This window comes from Cupressus sempervirens, chromosome 5 (genome assembly GCF_028749045.1).
Source record: "Cupressus sempervirens isolate cs-2001-9-10 chromosome 5, ASM2874904v1, whole genome shotgun sequence".
Lineage (NCBI taxonomy): Eukaryota > Viridiplantae > Streptophyta > Pinopsida > Cupressales > Cupressaceae > Cupressus > Cupressus sempervirens.
In genome coordinates, this window is record NC_143122.1 from 904,979,446 (window position 1) to 904,995,794 (window position 16,349).

Genomic DNA, 16,349 nt, shown 5'->3' on the forward strand with positions numbered 1-16,349 from the left:
TCAAAAAGAGCTAGCCAATGCCTATTGGTCAGGTCCTTGTGCGAGGAACAGGGTGTTACCAGGATATCTTTGTGTTGTACGAGAGCAATGTGTCTAGACTCTACTCCGTATCCAGTTTTTAAATGTGTACTGAACTTGAATGGAATGTTCAACTTGTTCAAAGAGGGATTTTATCCAACTAATTAACAATCATTTTGGTTGTCTTACAATGCATTGTTTCTTTCTTCTTTTGCCCTTGGACACTTTCTAGGGGAATGCATCTGAGGATTGCTTTGGCTTGGTTTCAGCTCATTGGAGTGCCAAACCAAACATTGGAATCAAGGTCACAAACTAGATTGTCAATCAGTCAGAACTCCAACGCCAGGGGCTTTAAAGAATGTCAGCATTTCTTCTAACGCATTTGAAACTTCCAAGAAGAATCCTATTTCGTTGAAGGCTTCTAGTGCTGGAGTATCACTGGCCTCTTCTAATGGAACTTCTGATGGAATATTACCCAAGCCTAAGAAGGTGAGTGATAAGTTCTTATTTGTTTTTAACTATTGGAATTTGAGATTGTTAATTTATATTTACCATCTATGTTTATTGCTAGTTTATGGCTTTCCTGAGCAGAGAGAATTTGCAAAACTTACTGTTTATTCTTATTTCTAATCATCAATTATAGGTGTTGTTTCCATATGAAACGTTTGTGGAGTTTTTTAACTGGGACAAACAAAGGCTGACACCATGTGGACTGGTTAATTGTGGGAACAGGTATCTTTAAATATTTTCTGAAGTGGGCAATGTTATAATCTTAGACCTCATTTTTGTTAATGTTTCTTGTAGTTAGATTTATAGCCTGTTTTGTTTATACTTTTATAAACAGCTATTATTACAACTGACACCTTTGTATAATATTTTGGATGGTTTTGCCAGTTGCTTTGCAAATGTTGTGCTCCAGTGTCTCACATGTACAAGACCACTTGTAGCATATTTGCTTGAGGGAAAACATATGCTTATGTGTATGTTTAGCTTAAATTTTATAATTTATTGTATAGTTTTTTAACTTTTTGAGATCAGGTATGCAGATTGAGCTGATGTATATGTTTCTATTGGCAGGTACAAGAAATGATTGGTGCTTTTTATGTGAGCTTCAGCAGCATATACGGAGGGTCAGCCAAAGTGAAGAACCATTTTCACCTTTTGGAATTCTATGTCATATCCCAAAAATGGGGGGAAATCTTGGCTGTGGAAAGCAAGAAGATGCTCATGAATTTATGAGGTAGCATACTTCAGTTTCAAAGTTTGTTGGTTTTAGCATCCCATGGCTTTCCTTCACTTTTGGATTGTTTTCCATGTTGATCTTTCAGAGTTACTAATTTAGAAAATTTATTGAATATAACTGATGGTGTCAACTTCTTTGTAGAGTTGCAATTGATTCAATGCAATCTATCTGTCTTGATAAATTTGGAGGGGAGAAGGCGGTGGATCCTGAAAGCAGATTGACCACTCTTATATGCCATATATTTGGGGGTTATCTCCAGTCTCAGGTAGCTATAATGTGCTTGACCTCTTGGAACTCCCAGTGCTTGCAGTTTGATCTTTTCCAGATCAGATTATTAATTCAGTTATTAAGTTTACATGCTTTGTCCATTTTGTTCTTTTACTATTGCAGGTGATATGTACACAATGCCACCAAGTTTCAAATCGCTACGAGCATATGTTGGATCTAAATGTTGAAATTCATGGTGATGTGGCTTCGTTGGAAGATGCTCTTGATCAATTTACAGGACATGAATGGCTGGATGGAGATAATAAATATTACTGTGAGGGGTATGGAAATATCTGATCTCATCACCATTTTTGTGCCTTTGCTTTGTGCAAATTTGGAATTTTGATTGTTAGGGTCATATTACTATAATTTGCATTTACTTGAAAATTCCGTTTCATGTAAAGGAAACCTGCACGGAAGTCTAGGCACGAGTAATCAACTCAGGGAGGTCTATATTAAGTAGTGGGGAATGTGAGTTCATGTAGATATCTTCAGTGCGATTATATCACATTAGTAGCTTTATTTATTTTGAAAGGGAATGGTCCAATTCAAGGTGTCAATGATAATTATTCTTACAGACTTCGATGAAAATGGATTGCTTCTAAGGGTGTCCACCATTTTCAACAAATGAGTTAGTGGTTATATCCCATACCTTTATACAAGACACGTGCTTCAAAAGTTCTGCGACATCAATATCTTGTAATTTTTTAGATTGTGGTTGGAGTGGCTTTTACACTGGAAGTGCATTTACTGGTTTGATTACTAGTGGAATTGTTGATCAAGCTTTGGTAGTATTTTGTGACTTTTGCTGAAGTTATGTTCTCTAAAGGTGCAAGCCTTCTATCGTAGGATAGACATTATCATCTATATAATTCTACACATGCCCTTGTTACCCGATGTGGCTGGTCTACCTTGTCACAACTGTAAGTGTTACTGGGGTGGGTTTTTGTCCTACTTTACCCATTATGGTTATTGGATATAATTAAGCTTTATGTTCTTTACCATTTTTAAAGCCCTGCTTCGTTTTACCAAGACACACATGTGAAATTAACATCCCTGCAACAATGCCAAGAGTTTGTGTCATTGATTTGGCCATGCCAATTTGATGAACAACTTTGAGTCAATTCATGCCAATCTGTGGTCTTAGGTTCAATAATAAGGCTTATATTATAGTGCCAGGTTTATTGCATTCTAGAATTGTAGAATGGGAATAAGATGCCCCCCACAGCATCCCATTTTTCTGGGTGAAATTCTGGGAATGCTCTCCCCACTTACCATGGGAGTTGTCTCTTGGGAACAAACCTAAGGGGGGACTCGAACAGATAGAATGCCAGCCCTCACCATGGGTATTGTATTGTCTCTCAGGAACAAACCTGTCACAACCCTGCCCTGTAAGACAGATCACATCTTTAATAAATGAAATTGAGGCAACAAATAAACATAAACTCAAAGAGGGTTGACTTTACAAATAACTCGGATGATTTTAATGGAAATTCAAAAGGCTGACCAAGATTTTAAAGATTATAGTTAAAAGAAGGGTCTGACAGAGATAAGTTTTAAGGTATTATTAGCAGTGATTAAGTAAAGAATAACAAGCACTGTCTTATTTGTGAAGGGATGTATCCCTTCCAAAATAAAGAATGCGAATGCTCCACATTAGAAGGTATGAAGGGTAGTAATATATATTTGTGGACGGGGGAATCCAAGACATCTATGGATTCAGCCAAAAATAAGAATAAAATACATATGATGAAATCATCAAGTTTGATTTGAAAAAGGGACTTAGAAATAAAACACAGCAATCTATAATATTAAGGAAAGTAATTGGTATGTAAATAGTAATGTATTTATCTCAACATAAATCTTTAGGAAACCTTAACTCTTATTAGATTAAATTGCCAATTCACTAAGAAATATAGAGTTAATAATTATTTAACTGATTTACATCAGAAACTTTGACTGGAATCAAATGGAAATGTTTGATAGGGGAAGATGCAGCAGTGCCAGTCTTTTCATATCGAGTATGCCAGCCCCAAGATGGATGGACTGGAGGTCTTGCCATACTTGATGACCAAGGGGCTGAATGACTTGGAGGCTCTTTCTGTGCCCTTGGGCTTGGTTGAGGGGGACAGTCTCCCACTGTCCTATCGAGCTTTTCCATTGGATTTCTAATATGGTTGACTATGGAAATAAACTATAAAATAGATATGATTGATTTTAGGATACTTTTATTTTTGTATATGATCCTAGATTCTTGATATATATTCTATGATGTTAATTAGTATTGTTTTTATAACATTTAAACTAGGATTTTCTCTAATAGTTACTACAATTATGTAATTTTCTATTTATAAATAAATTGCATTTGCTAGCACTGTTATTTCTGGGCAAAAATTCAGGTATATCACAAAAGGAGACATTACAAAACCTTAAAGGGGGACCCAAGGGGATAGAATGCCACCCCCAATCATGGGGGATATCTATCGGATCAAACCTAAAGGGGGACCCTAAGGGAATAGAATGCCACCTCTCACCATGAGGGTTGTCTCTTGGAAACAAACCTAAAGGGGGGCCCCAAGAGGTTGTTAGGGCATCTCCAATAATCTTGTGATGATTAATGTTGCCTAGCACAACAAAATATGCAAACTCAAATACCAAATGGTCAAGTGGCCACTATCAAGGAAATGATGTCTCAACTCCAAAGATTTATGTAGTCAAAATGGGTTCTCAAAGCTAGTTAGTTCATATTGGATTTTTGGAATCTGCTACTGAAGGTGAGTATGCACACATTTGATGTCAAGGAGACACTAAATTAGATGAATCAAATGGAGATTTGTTTTAATGTACAATCTAATTGGGTAAAAAGTGACAATGACTTCCTTATATCTAGAATTGGAGCGATTCATTTACTATTAATGTGCATATACTCAAAGGGAGAAAAAGACTAATTGGCATTTCATCAATTTTTACAAAAGAGCTCAAATCACACCATTGTAATGTCATTAGATAATTTATAGTAGAAAAAGTGGTTCCCTTGGGTAAGGCTACTAATAATTTGGAGAAATGTTTGCTCTTATTGAAGGTTTGCTAATGGTGAAGTCTTTGGATATACGCAAAATTGAAATAGAAGGTGATTCTCTATAGTTATTAATGCCCTGCGAACAAGATCCACAGCGAACTGGAAGCAAGCTTTACTAGACTGAGCCTTGGAAATTCTCAAATCATTTAGCGACTTCATGATAACTTATATTTATTGTGAAGAAAACACCGAGGCAGATATACTAACGAACAAAGGGGCAGATAATAATCACTAGAATTAGATAGGGTATGGAGGAGCCAACATTTGCTGGCAGCCAACTTATCTCAAACTGAGTAATATGTTGATCAATCGGATGGTGACTTAGAATTGATGACATCATGATAATTAGGTGTTATGAATTGCCAAATGGAAGGAATTAATAAAACTCTATCCAACATGAGCTATGAAAGTACAACTTGGGATGGATACGTAGTAATTCACTTGGCATTCAAATTTGTTATGGTAAATCCATGTTTGTTGTTGTTGAATAGAGTAGAAAAAGCTCCTTATAGATTTACAAAGATGATGTCTTTAAATGAAACAATCATGAACTAAAGACAGAAATAGAAACTACCTATTAAACAAAAGTCTAACTAAGACGACCATTAAAGAAACATTATAATATTCTTATACCCTCCCTTAATGTCCAACTGCTGTCTTTAAGTCACAAACTCTTCAAAACTTTCTGCTGCTGCTGTTTAGATCCATCTGCAAAATGTAAATGACCAAGAAGCCATTCAAAAACATCAGAGAAGGGTGCCTTTTCTTTAGAATGTCTTGCAAGAAGAGACAAGGACCTTCCACTGAGATGAGTCTTTCATTAACCCTTCGAGAATCAGCAAAGCTTCTGACAAGAAATCATAACAAAAACATCCAACATGATGTTAGATAATGGAGCTGCCCTTCCTTGTAGCTAGAGATTGACATACTGAGAACAACTACCACAATTATGAAGAAAATTTGGCAAACCCTCCAAACTTTGCAGATGAGTAGGATGCCCAAAAAGTGACTGCAAGATACTATGATTTGGAGCTTACAAAGCATCATTTTTTTTGGAGAAAAATGGTAAAAACCCTGCAATAACATCCCATGCAAACTTGTGTGTTATAGAAATCAGAAACGGTTTTTTTGAGGAGAAAAATCAACCAAAGCCAAACAAAAGCAAAGATACAATGTAGAAAAGACTATGAAAGAAAGTCTTTAAGTTCACACACTCGATGGTAATTGTGATAGATCACCCGTTTTAGAATTAAAAGGCTTTAATTTCTTTATAAAGCATAAAGCCATTGGAATAACCACAACTTTCATGAAGCCTTTGCTACAAGCAATAGCTAGCGCTTGAAAAGCACAGAGTCTAGTATTGTGCTAACATCCATTAAGCGTCAAATGGGTTTTCTTGGGAGAAATAAAATAGATAAGGTGGTCTAGGATTTTGATCCTAGAGGATGACTTGTTTAATCAAGTAGTGATGTAGATGTTGAGCAAAGAATATATCAATGCAGCTTATTGATATTGGGCGAAGACAAAGATTTTGACCATTTTCATCTCCATTATACTAGTGATGGGTAAAGCGAAATGTATGGCCATTCATCTAGGTCAGGCAATCTCCAACAAGAAATTGCTGAACAACTTGAATTTAGCTATGGATAATACGGATGATATTTTGATGGTACCCTACACTAAGGATTGCTATGCCAAGAATAGACAAAGGGATGTGTATTAAAGGGAAAATAGAGTGGTGAAAAGGCCAATATTGACATTAATAGATGAAGCTTCTTGCAAAGCTACAAAGCATGCATAAGGAGGAATATAGACCTTTTGTAGAAGTGGTTGGGTTTAAAGATTGAGAGAAATGTAGATTGGTGGAAGGAACATCTCATTGCGAAGGGTTACAAACCCATGATTAGGAATGCAAGTGATTTAAAGAGCTTAGAGGAGGTGATGATAATCAAGAAGCCAACTAGGGGTTCAAAAAAGGGGTAGAAATAAGGTAGCTGAACTGGGTTTGAACCCAAGGGCAATGGAGAGATGCTCGGGTCCTAAGAAGTGTTGACTTCCTATGGTGACTATGATCGAAGCCCGTTGTTGGAGAAGGAGCCAAAGAAAGTAAAGAAGGCCATTAAAGGTAAGGCTATAAAATTATAAATACAAAGAAAAAAATAGATTTGTTAACTTTTAACACACTTGTATGTCAAAGCATGGATTTTGTCTCTATACAATGCACAACATATATAGGTTAGACGTCTATAAACAACATGCAATACAAAATAACAGCTAGGTAGATAGGAGATATAGCTCAGAGCCACAATTTACTTGCGCCCAAGAGCACTAATGTAAGGAGCTCATGGAATTTGTTGCAACGGATAAAAACCTCCATAAGGCTTAAGTTGTACTCATATTTGCAAGTCCCTTAATGGATTCCCTCCCTTAGTGAAGATCCACCGCACGAGCCTTGGATGTGGATTTTTTGCAGGGTTTTTAAGAAGAGGTGCATTTGCAAGGAGAGAAAACTAGAGAGGAACTCTGAAGAGAATTAAATTTAACTGGAGGATTTTGGAGATAAAGAATCTCTAGAGAGAGAAGGTGTGATTTCGAGAGGGTTGGAATTTTGGAGGAAAGGAATTTTGAAGCAGATCTTAAAAATCGAGAAAAAAGAACGAGAATTTTGAAGAGAGAGAGAGAGTTTCTAGAGAAATCTTTTGGAGAGAGGGCCTGGTCTTTTAAGAAGGAAGAGGTGCATTTGCAGGGAAATAAGTTCGAGAGGAATTTTGAAGAGAAGTAATTATGACGTGGAAATTTTTTAGAGAGAAAATATGGAGGAGTTTTTCCATGTAGACACACTCATTAATTGTAGATTCTCTCTTCTTTTCTTTACCCTAATTAGTGCCAAGGTGGCAAAATTTGGGTTGTTTATTTTATTTTAATCCTAGCCACCCATTATAATTTGAGACCTATATAAAGGGCTCACTTGTCATTTATGAAGGGGCGGAATTTGGAGATTGTTGATTAAGAGCTACCAAAGTAATAAAGTTATCATTGAAGTTTGGTAATTTCTTGATGCATTTTGGTCTTAGTTACTTGGGTTTGTTGTTTTGCCCCTAGAACCCTGCTTGGGTTCGAACCAGTTTGAAATATTGGTCCGGTTCGAACTAGGTTCGAATAGGGTTCAATTTTTTTGGGGCTGGTTTGAACCCACAGTCTAGGAATTTGAACCCGAGCGAATTTCAGCTGCCCAAATCAAATTTGGTGTGAACCTGAGTGTCTTTCCGGCAATAGATGATTTTCAAGGCATTTTTTATAACAAATTTGATATTGTTTTGAGTTCCGCAGCCCTAATAAGTGAATGTAAATAGGCTATTTTGGCTTCTAACATCATTTGTGATGTGTAAATAGGTGATTGAGCAAAAGTAAGTTTGTGCAAGGTGGAGTTGGAAGATTGGATTGTTAGCTATATTGAACTTGCTGTTATGATTCATGGATTATGATTTAATTTTCATGTTTTGAATCTTTGATGTTGAACTTGAAAAATAAAATATATGACGGTGTGATCTTGATTCATGATGCTATGATTACAACTTAAATGTTTAAAGTTTATGCCTATGGTGTTTTTGTTGTTTAAATGATTAAATCATATGATTTTATGATACTCTATGCTTCAAGGCTTCATCTATATATATATATATATATATATATATATATATATATATATATATATATATATATTTTACATGTTTTTGTACGAATGAACCCAAAATCCTTTTCCAAAATTTTGCCGTGTCGTCGTAACCAGTTCTTCAAACCATTATTTTGGTGCTTGCATGCTCTCTGTGTTCCCTTATTTAGACTAGATTAATTTTCAAGCACTTAGATTAATGGGACTGATAATAGTGTTTTGTTGGAATCGTCTTGGTCACACCTTTTGCTCTTAGGTGATTCCGAAGTGAAGTGTAAGGTTGGATCTCAACCATTATGTGGATGCTTTACTTCTTTCTTTGATGCACATTTTTTGTTTTGATGGTGTTCATTGGGATATGAAAACTATTTGCACAACACTTGAAGATTGCACCAGCTTTGTTTAGTTGTTGAAATTGGCAAAAGTAAGTTTGGTAGATTTCATTGTAGCAGTTCATCTTTCAAATTCTTAGGATTAGATTAGAATCTCTCAACCCTACTCTCATTTACTTTCAACATATATTGTGAAAACCAAACAATAGTATTCTCATTGCCATATCATTCAGAAGCTCCCATAGCAGTATTGTTTGAAGTTGACCTGAGGAATATATCACAAGTCGCCTCGTGATACCAGCATATCACATCAACCATTGAATTTATCCACAGTGAAGAACTGACATAAAAGAACCTTGGAGTCCATTGTGTGATCTTTTGCAATCTTAGAATGCACATGATTTTGAAGAGAGGATAGGATATCTCTTTATTTTATTCTAGTGTTGGTATGGTCATAAAACACACATCAACACTCACAGATTCATTTTTCAGAAGTCTGAGTTTTTGGTTCAGTATTTATTATGTAAAATCTGAGGGTTTTAGTTTCCAGTATTTTTAGATTTCAGCTCATCTCTCAGTTCAGAACTGATTGTCTGGGTTCTGGGTTTGCAGTGATTTTTCAATGTTTTACGAAACTTTATTCTATTCTATTTCTGGTCCATGATCTTCTTATTTGATGCATAATATGCAACAATTGTAAGCAGGTAAAGATTGGGATGATGATAATTAATGCATAAACTTATTGTTATGTAGTAGAGCCAGTATCTTCTCCTGTGATTTTTAGTTGTCGATTATTATTTGTAGTTTGCATTCTCATGATCACGTTCTATATCAAGGACTCAACTTTAAGTTGCTTGTGTGGAAAGAAAAGGGCTCACCTTGTACATCTGGTCAAATTCAAAGTTAGAAGGGCATATTATGAGTAGCTGTTGCTTATCCTGTTATTTCGAAATTCATACGAGGACAGAATACACCTTTCTGACAGGAGATTCTGTTGATACACTATTTAAATTGGTAGTCTGGTACTCATCTCCACATTTTAAAAAGAAGCCATATTTCTCTACAAACAATGTTTTCCTAATAAGCTCTGGATTCTGTCATCTTGTTGCTATAAAGACTTCTTATATGCTCCAAAGGTCACATTATTTTGCCCCACATTTGCCTTAAAAAAGCAGTGGTGCCTAGGGCAATATAAATAATGCCGCTTTACATGAAAAAAATCTCAAAAAAATGAATTGAGGTTATTTCAATCAGACCTCGAAGTACAGTTACGTCAAAAAAATAAGAATTTTTTGATTGTTTGTTTGCTTAAAAAATGTAAGTCATTTTTTTACCCTTCCTGTGTTGAAATCGCTACTACAAATCATTTTAGCAAAATTAAATGAAAACTGGAGCTGAACAAAATGTTCCTGTGATTTTGCTTCTTGCTTTCTTCCTGTTGGATAAATTTGATTGCTATGTAATTGCAATTTTAATTAGAACTAGTAGTTTATCTAAAGGAAATGCTATAAAAAATTAAGATCTTGATTAATCTTGTAACTTTGTAAGGGATTGTATATTTCGCGTTACAAAAAGAGTGCACTGGAGATGATATCTTACAATGATGGGTCACGTGAGTGCAATTTTAGGTAAGGATCATATACTTGGTTGATGTGTCTGTGCATATGTGCATTTACCTCTGCACATTCTAGCCATCAATGACAACTGCATTGTTCAGTGTTCAACTGTGGACATTTTTAAATCAATGATGGGTTGTAACTGCCCTTGCTTAGAAATTGACTGTACTTTATATTCGTTTGTACATTTTTTCTTAGCTGCATTGTTACATAGTGTTACTATCATACATATAGTTAGTCAATTTTGCCTGGTGTGCTCTGGTTGTCACAGAAGTGTTGAACTGGAACACAGTCATGTGAATTTATTTTGCATCTAGAGCTATTACAAGGGGCTTCATTGACCAGGCATGGTCTTATCAGCTGATGGTAGAGTGTTGTTCAATTCATACTGTTCTGTTGGTGATACCGTTCGAACAGCATAAGTTTGTCTGGCTCTGTAGACACATTGAAGATGTCTTTTAACAAATGAGTAGCATGATTTATTCATTGCATGTTCTTCAGAAAGCACAGGATAATTTTTCTTTCTATTTAACAGGTACCAGATTTATTAGTGGCCGTGCTTAATAATTTATTACTCAATCATAACCAGTATTGCTCCTGTATACTTTTCATATATTTGTATGGCAAAATGGAGGCCAAATTATGTTCTTTGAGCTACCGTATAGGCTCTAATGTTCCCAGGATAGTTGAGCTGTGTCTGGTTTCCTGAACCATCCTAGAGGTCAATCCAAAAGGGAGACATCCAAGGGGATGGCCTTCTGTTGGGGTCCATGCACTGCAGCCAGTGGGGGGGATTTTTCATCCTTGTTTTACCATCCATGGGGCCACTGATGCATTTCTGTGGATCCTTGAGGGTAAAATTCAATTATGTGAAAAGAAAAACCCGTGCTGTTGATTAGGGTTTCTGTCTATTGATGTTTGACACAGTCAAATGAACAGATTCTAATAAAGATCCTTTTTACTGGATACCTTTTCTTTTCCAAGTTATTAGATTTAGAACTTAGAAGAAGTAATAAGCTTACTATGCTTTAAAAAAGTGATCTCAGTCCAAAGTTGATTAGTGTTAACAGATTTCCACTATCCAAATCCAGAAACACAGAAATAACATGGACTTTTTAAAGCCAATTTGCTCTTCTTTCTCTGCACATTGTGAAATGATAGTGCTTGTATATTTGTCATGAATCAATTTAGCTTGAGGAATTACAGATGTCCAATGATAAGAGAGCCAATGTACGATGAGGCACACTTTTAGCAATCAATGGTAGAGTCTCTTTGAGTTTAGCCAGTATTCTGACAAGGATACTATTTTTTTTTTTCACTTATTAATGCCAGTAACTCTGTACACACTGAGCCTTTATTGATATTGAATTAGTTTTTATCTTGCAGATATTTTTCTTGTATTTAGATAGGCATACGAGTGCATTATTTATTTATTGAAAAATGTTGCTTATTTACCCTATGTTACTGCAGATGCAATATGTATGTAAGGGCGCAGAAACAACTTAGTATTCTTCACGCTCCAAACATTCTTACAATTGCTCTTAAACGATTTCAGGTTTGACTTGCAACCAAAATTATGCTAAACTTTCTTTGTACTATTAGTATCTTAGTTTATACAGCTAATATGTTTCTTCTCTGCTACATTCTCACTATAGTTTTTTGGAGAATATGCAGACTGGAAGGTTTGGAAAGTTAAATAAGAGAGTATCGTTTCCTGAAACCTTAGATTTATCCTCTTATGTAAGTGGAAATGAGGAAAGTTCACACATCTACAAGCTCTATGCTGTTGTTGTACATGTGGATATGCTGAATGCCTCTTTTTTTGGGCACTATATCTGTTATGTCAAGGATTTACATGGGTTGTGGTATAGAACAGACGACGCCAAAGTAAGATCATTGTTTGTAGTTTTCTTTAATATTCAAGATGTATGCAATGATATTCTTTTCGGAAGTTGATTTGGGGCAAGAATTTACAAAATTGTTCCAATGGCAGGTTAAAAGAGTTGAACTGGAGGAAGTATTGTCTCAAAGAGCTTACATGCTACTGTACAACAGGTAGATCTTACACAAATATCATGCCTAAAATTGAATTTTTTGATGGAAAAGTTAACAAAAGAAATATACTTTGATTAGCATACATTAGTGTTGTTTCTTTTTCTATCAGAGTAGCCGGATACACCTTTGCTCCTCCCCTGGTGTGTGTTTTCTGGATATGATATGGTGCAGATACATGTTGGATACCATAAACATTCCCATGTGTGCCCTAAAAACCTTGATTTTCCAACCGTGCTGGATACTGTGATTTAATTTTTTTAAAAATTTGACTTATTTATAAAAAACTTAAATCATAAATTTTCCTAATTTTGTTTGGTATAAACTACTATAAAGTTTAAACAAAGCCTACCCCAAATGAGGAAGACTGATGATTTTTTTTTTTGTACAGCAACATTGTGTTTTGGGTTAACTTCCAGCACAACTCCACTAGTTTATGTATACTGTAAATTGTTAAATTGACTTAGAATTATTAATGTGGAAATTAGTAATGAAAATCTCCTCTAAAAGCTTATAAAAATGTGTTAAATATACATGCATGTGTTTTTTTTATGAATGTCGTATCCAGCTGCATCCACATTGGGGGACTTAAAAAATGACTGTATCTGCATCTGATACTGTATCCATCTCCATTCAACTTTGTTTTTTTATCGATCTTCACCTATTCCTCAAATTTCAGTTTTTGTTGAACATTTTCAATTTTGATTTTGGGAGGTACTAAATAATAAGCACAGAGTATACTACTACTCCATTTATCACTGTAATGATCTGATTGCTTTTTATAAGTGTTGAAACTTGCAGTATGCTATGCAGGTTTCAGTATCAAGTTGTAACCTTTTCCTTGTTGCAGGATATGTGTTCGTAGCTCTCCAGCTGCAGATATACCCAAGTCAACAGCACCAAATTTGTCAAAAGCAGATTGTAGTTATTCTGCTTCTCTTGTTCACAGGCCACCACATATTATACATCCAAGGACTGATGGATATCTTTCTAGTCCCTTTGAAGTAGTTGAGCCTCTCAGAAACAATCTAGGTGTCGTGCAAGAAGGCAATAGTGAAAATGTTGGTGCTTTGGACAGCCTTTTAAGTAGTGATGAACTCAGAGGTAGACAGAAGCGCAATGCAGTTAATTGTGATGCAGATGTGTCCGTAGATGTGGCGTCTGAAGAATCAGGATCACTGACTAACAATTCTAGTTGTTCAGAGGATTTTTCCATACAAGCTGGGCAAGAGGAGCTGGATAAGGTGCATCCTCCACTGCCTGAACATAACCTGACCAACATGTGCATACCAAGTACTTCTCCCCTGTTTTTGGAAGCTAAGAATTTTGATGCTTCCTCTCCATCTTCAGTTGGAAATGTAGAGCACAATGTATCTGTGGATCATTTAAATGAGAGATCCGGATCTGCTGATCCAATGGCCAGTATGGCATTCTTTAATGAAGAAAACTATGATGATGAAATATTTCGAATGTCAGTCTCAAAGCATTTGCATGATACACCTGTGACAAGTGATTTAACTGAAGATGAGATGAACAGAATTACAGTTGTCCAGAGTTCAAACTCTGATTTACAGTTATCAGAGAAGATGTCCTGTGACGATGAAGTGGAACAACCTTCTGTCGAGAACCCTTCTGACAGTTTTCTTGCTCTTTTGAAGGAGTCTGCCATGGAAGACATGGATTCTTCAATGCGACAGATACCATTAGGGATGAATAAAACTTTATTTTCACACAGTAACAGCATGGCTTTACCAAACTTGTCATTGGATGTATGGTCCAATTCTAAGGTGGGTGGAAATCAGCATACAACTCTCTTTGACAATAGGGATTTCTGCAGTCCACCTGTAAGGAATAGTAATACTTACGAAGCTGATCTGATGGAGGATCAAAATGATTTTGAGCATAAAATCTTTATGCAGGATGGACCAGCAACTGAAGAAAAAAGGCATGATTTTCATCCTAATGTTTCATGCTCTGATGCACAACCATCAGAGAGAGAAACATTACTGTTTAACAGCGAGAATGAAGTAGCTCCCATTGTTGTTTCAAAGATGAATTCAACACCAACAAAAGATAATGGTTTATCTATTGAGTCATCCGATCAGACCAACAAATTTTCCAAGGAGAATAGTGTGACAGAAATAATTCAAGATTCTAGTTCAAAACTAGAATCACATGAATGTAACTACATAACTGATTATAATGAGAAAAGTCAAACTAATCAGAACGCCTGTCTGAAGAATATGCAGGCTGGTATGTTGGAAGGTTCTGGTACCTCTCCTGAGTTTTCTCCTATTCCTGTATATGGTACCAAGGTAATCACTTCTTGTGTCAATAATGAAGCGTCCAGCACGCCAGTCAGAAAAATAATTAAGTCAAAGCCTATGTTAGCTCCAGGTTTCCTTAAAAGGTCTCCAACTCTATCAGTTTCATCAAGAGGAACAGCCTCATCACTTAAAGACCCAAATAATGATCATATTGATTCCAAGTTAATATGCTCAAATGGAAAGGATTCAATTTCATCAAAGCAAACTTGTCTATCATTTGATGACCCGTCTAATAATGTTGTTGCTGCCAAGTTAATGGCCTTAAATGGAAAAGTTCCAATTTCATCATGTACATCTTATTCATCATCCAAAACTTTGCCAGCTAATGTTTCTGCGGATTTAACCCAAAATGATAAAGATTCTGTTTTTACAAGTGGAACATGTTTATCACAGAGAGATAGATTTGATAATGTTCTTGGTGCCAAATTGATGACCTCAAGTTCGTTGGAGTTTGGTACAGATTCTCAAGTTCAGACAAATGTTTCCTCAAATGGTATTTCTTCTACCCCAGTAGATGAGTCCAAAATGGTGAGTCTAATTTGTTCAAACCTTGACACAGATACTGGAGAGGAGGTAAGAGTTTCACATCCATGCCAGGCATCTGGAGCAGAAATAGTAAATAATATGAAAACAGAGTCCCTATTTGCTCCTGGCTTCCTAAACAGAGCATCTAAGTCTCAAAGTGTAAGTCAGTCTAAGCTATTACAGAAGGATTGCAGTGAAGTAGTTCAGAGTGCGGTGAAAACGAATGGATCGGGGCCATTTGACACAAATAGCTGTACTGTGATGCCAACTGAGTCAGGAATGGATGTGAGGCCAGTCGATGTGGTAGCAGAATATAATGAGAATGTAGGGCATGATCAGCCAGGGAGCTCTGCTTGCATTGAAAAAGAAGTAATGGGTAGTGGCAGAAAGAGGGCTTTGAGCTCAGAATCTTTGCACACTGAACAAGGAAGTTCTATAACCATGAATTCCATTGAAAAGACGAGTCTTATAAGGCAGAAACAAGGGCGCAATGACAGTTGTTCTTGTGGGTCACAACGGAAGTGGAAGAAATGTTGTGGGCGACCAGATGCACTTAGACCAATAGCAGGGAGGTGAATATTGCTTTCAACCTGTATAGTGGAAGATTCTGGATATTTATTGGTGGGGAGCAGATTTTGCAAGTGCCACAATGAGCAAGAGTTAATTATCTACAGTCTGACCATTTATTTAAGCAATCATCTCGCATGTGTTTTATCCATAAGCATGCATTTGATCTCCATTCTCAAGGGCATCTTATAATGTGACTCACCAATAATATATTTTTGTTCAAACTGAACCCAAAAAATGGGGAACTGTTGCTCACAATTGAATATCATGCTAAAGGAGAAAAGTGATGTTCCCCATATATGATGTTTTTTTAATCATGAGTAGTGTTCAAATTCAAATTGATACTGTTTACAACTGAATTTTTTGGAAAGAGTTTGAAATGCATTAGTTGAAGGAAATCGGATGTTTGCAGATATTTTTGCAGTATAGCTTAATAGAAGTATTTGGATATCCATGGTATATGAATTTGTTAAAAGCTATGATTTTACATTTTGTCTTTGCCAGAGTTCTTTATGGATATATGTGATTATCCAACAAATATAAGAGGATCTTGATTGTTATTTCTTGCTATTATTGATGACGTAATAATTTGGCTAAACTTATGTTGAAAATAAAATATAATTGTAAGCTGAGTCCCAGAGTTTGGAGCA

General features: G+C 35.9%; 1 protein-coding gene across 1 annotated transcript in view; it reads left to right on the forward strand.

The window, feature by feature from the left end:
• LOC149558858 (uncharacterized) overlaps positions 1-16,097 on the forward strand; it is a 75,648-nt gene extending 59,551 nt beyond the window's left edge. Inside the window, exons 2-11 of the mRNA XM_089832871.1 lie at positions 288-507; positions 662-750; positions 913-998; positions 1,096-1,258; positions 1,403-1,526; positions 1,652-1,809; positions 11,699-11,783; positions 11,903-12,115; positions 12,222-12,283; positions 13,131-16,097. Of these exons, the coding sequence (XP_089688997.1) occupies positions 288-507; positions 662-750; positions 913-998; positions 1,096-1,258; positions 1,403-1,526; positions 1,652-1,809; positions 11,699-11,783; positions 11,903-12,115; positions 12,222-12,283; positions 13,131-15,708 (3,778 nt within the window). The 3' untranslated portion in view covers positions 15,709-16,097. The remainder of the gene's footprint in view (positions 1-287; positions 508-661; positions 751-912; positions 999-1,095; positions 1,259-1,402; positions 1,527-1,651; positions 1,810-11,698; positions 11,784-11,902; positions 12,116-12,221; positions 12,284-13,130) is intronic.
• Positions 16,098-16,349: the final 252 nt, after the last annotated feature.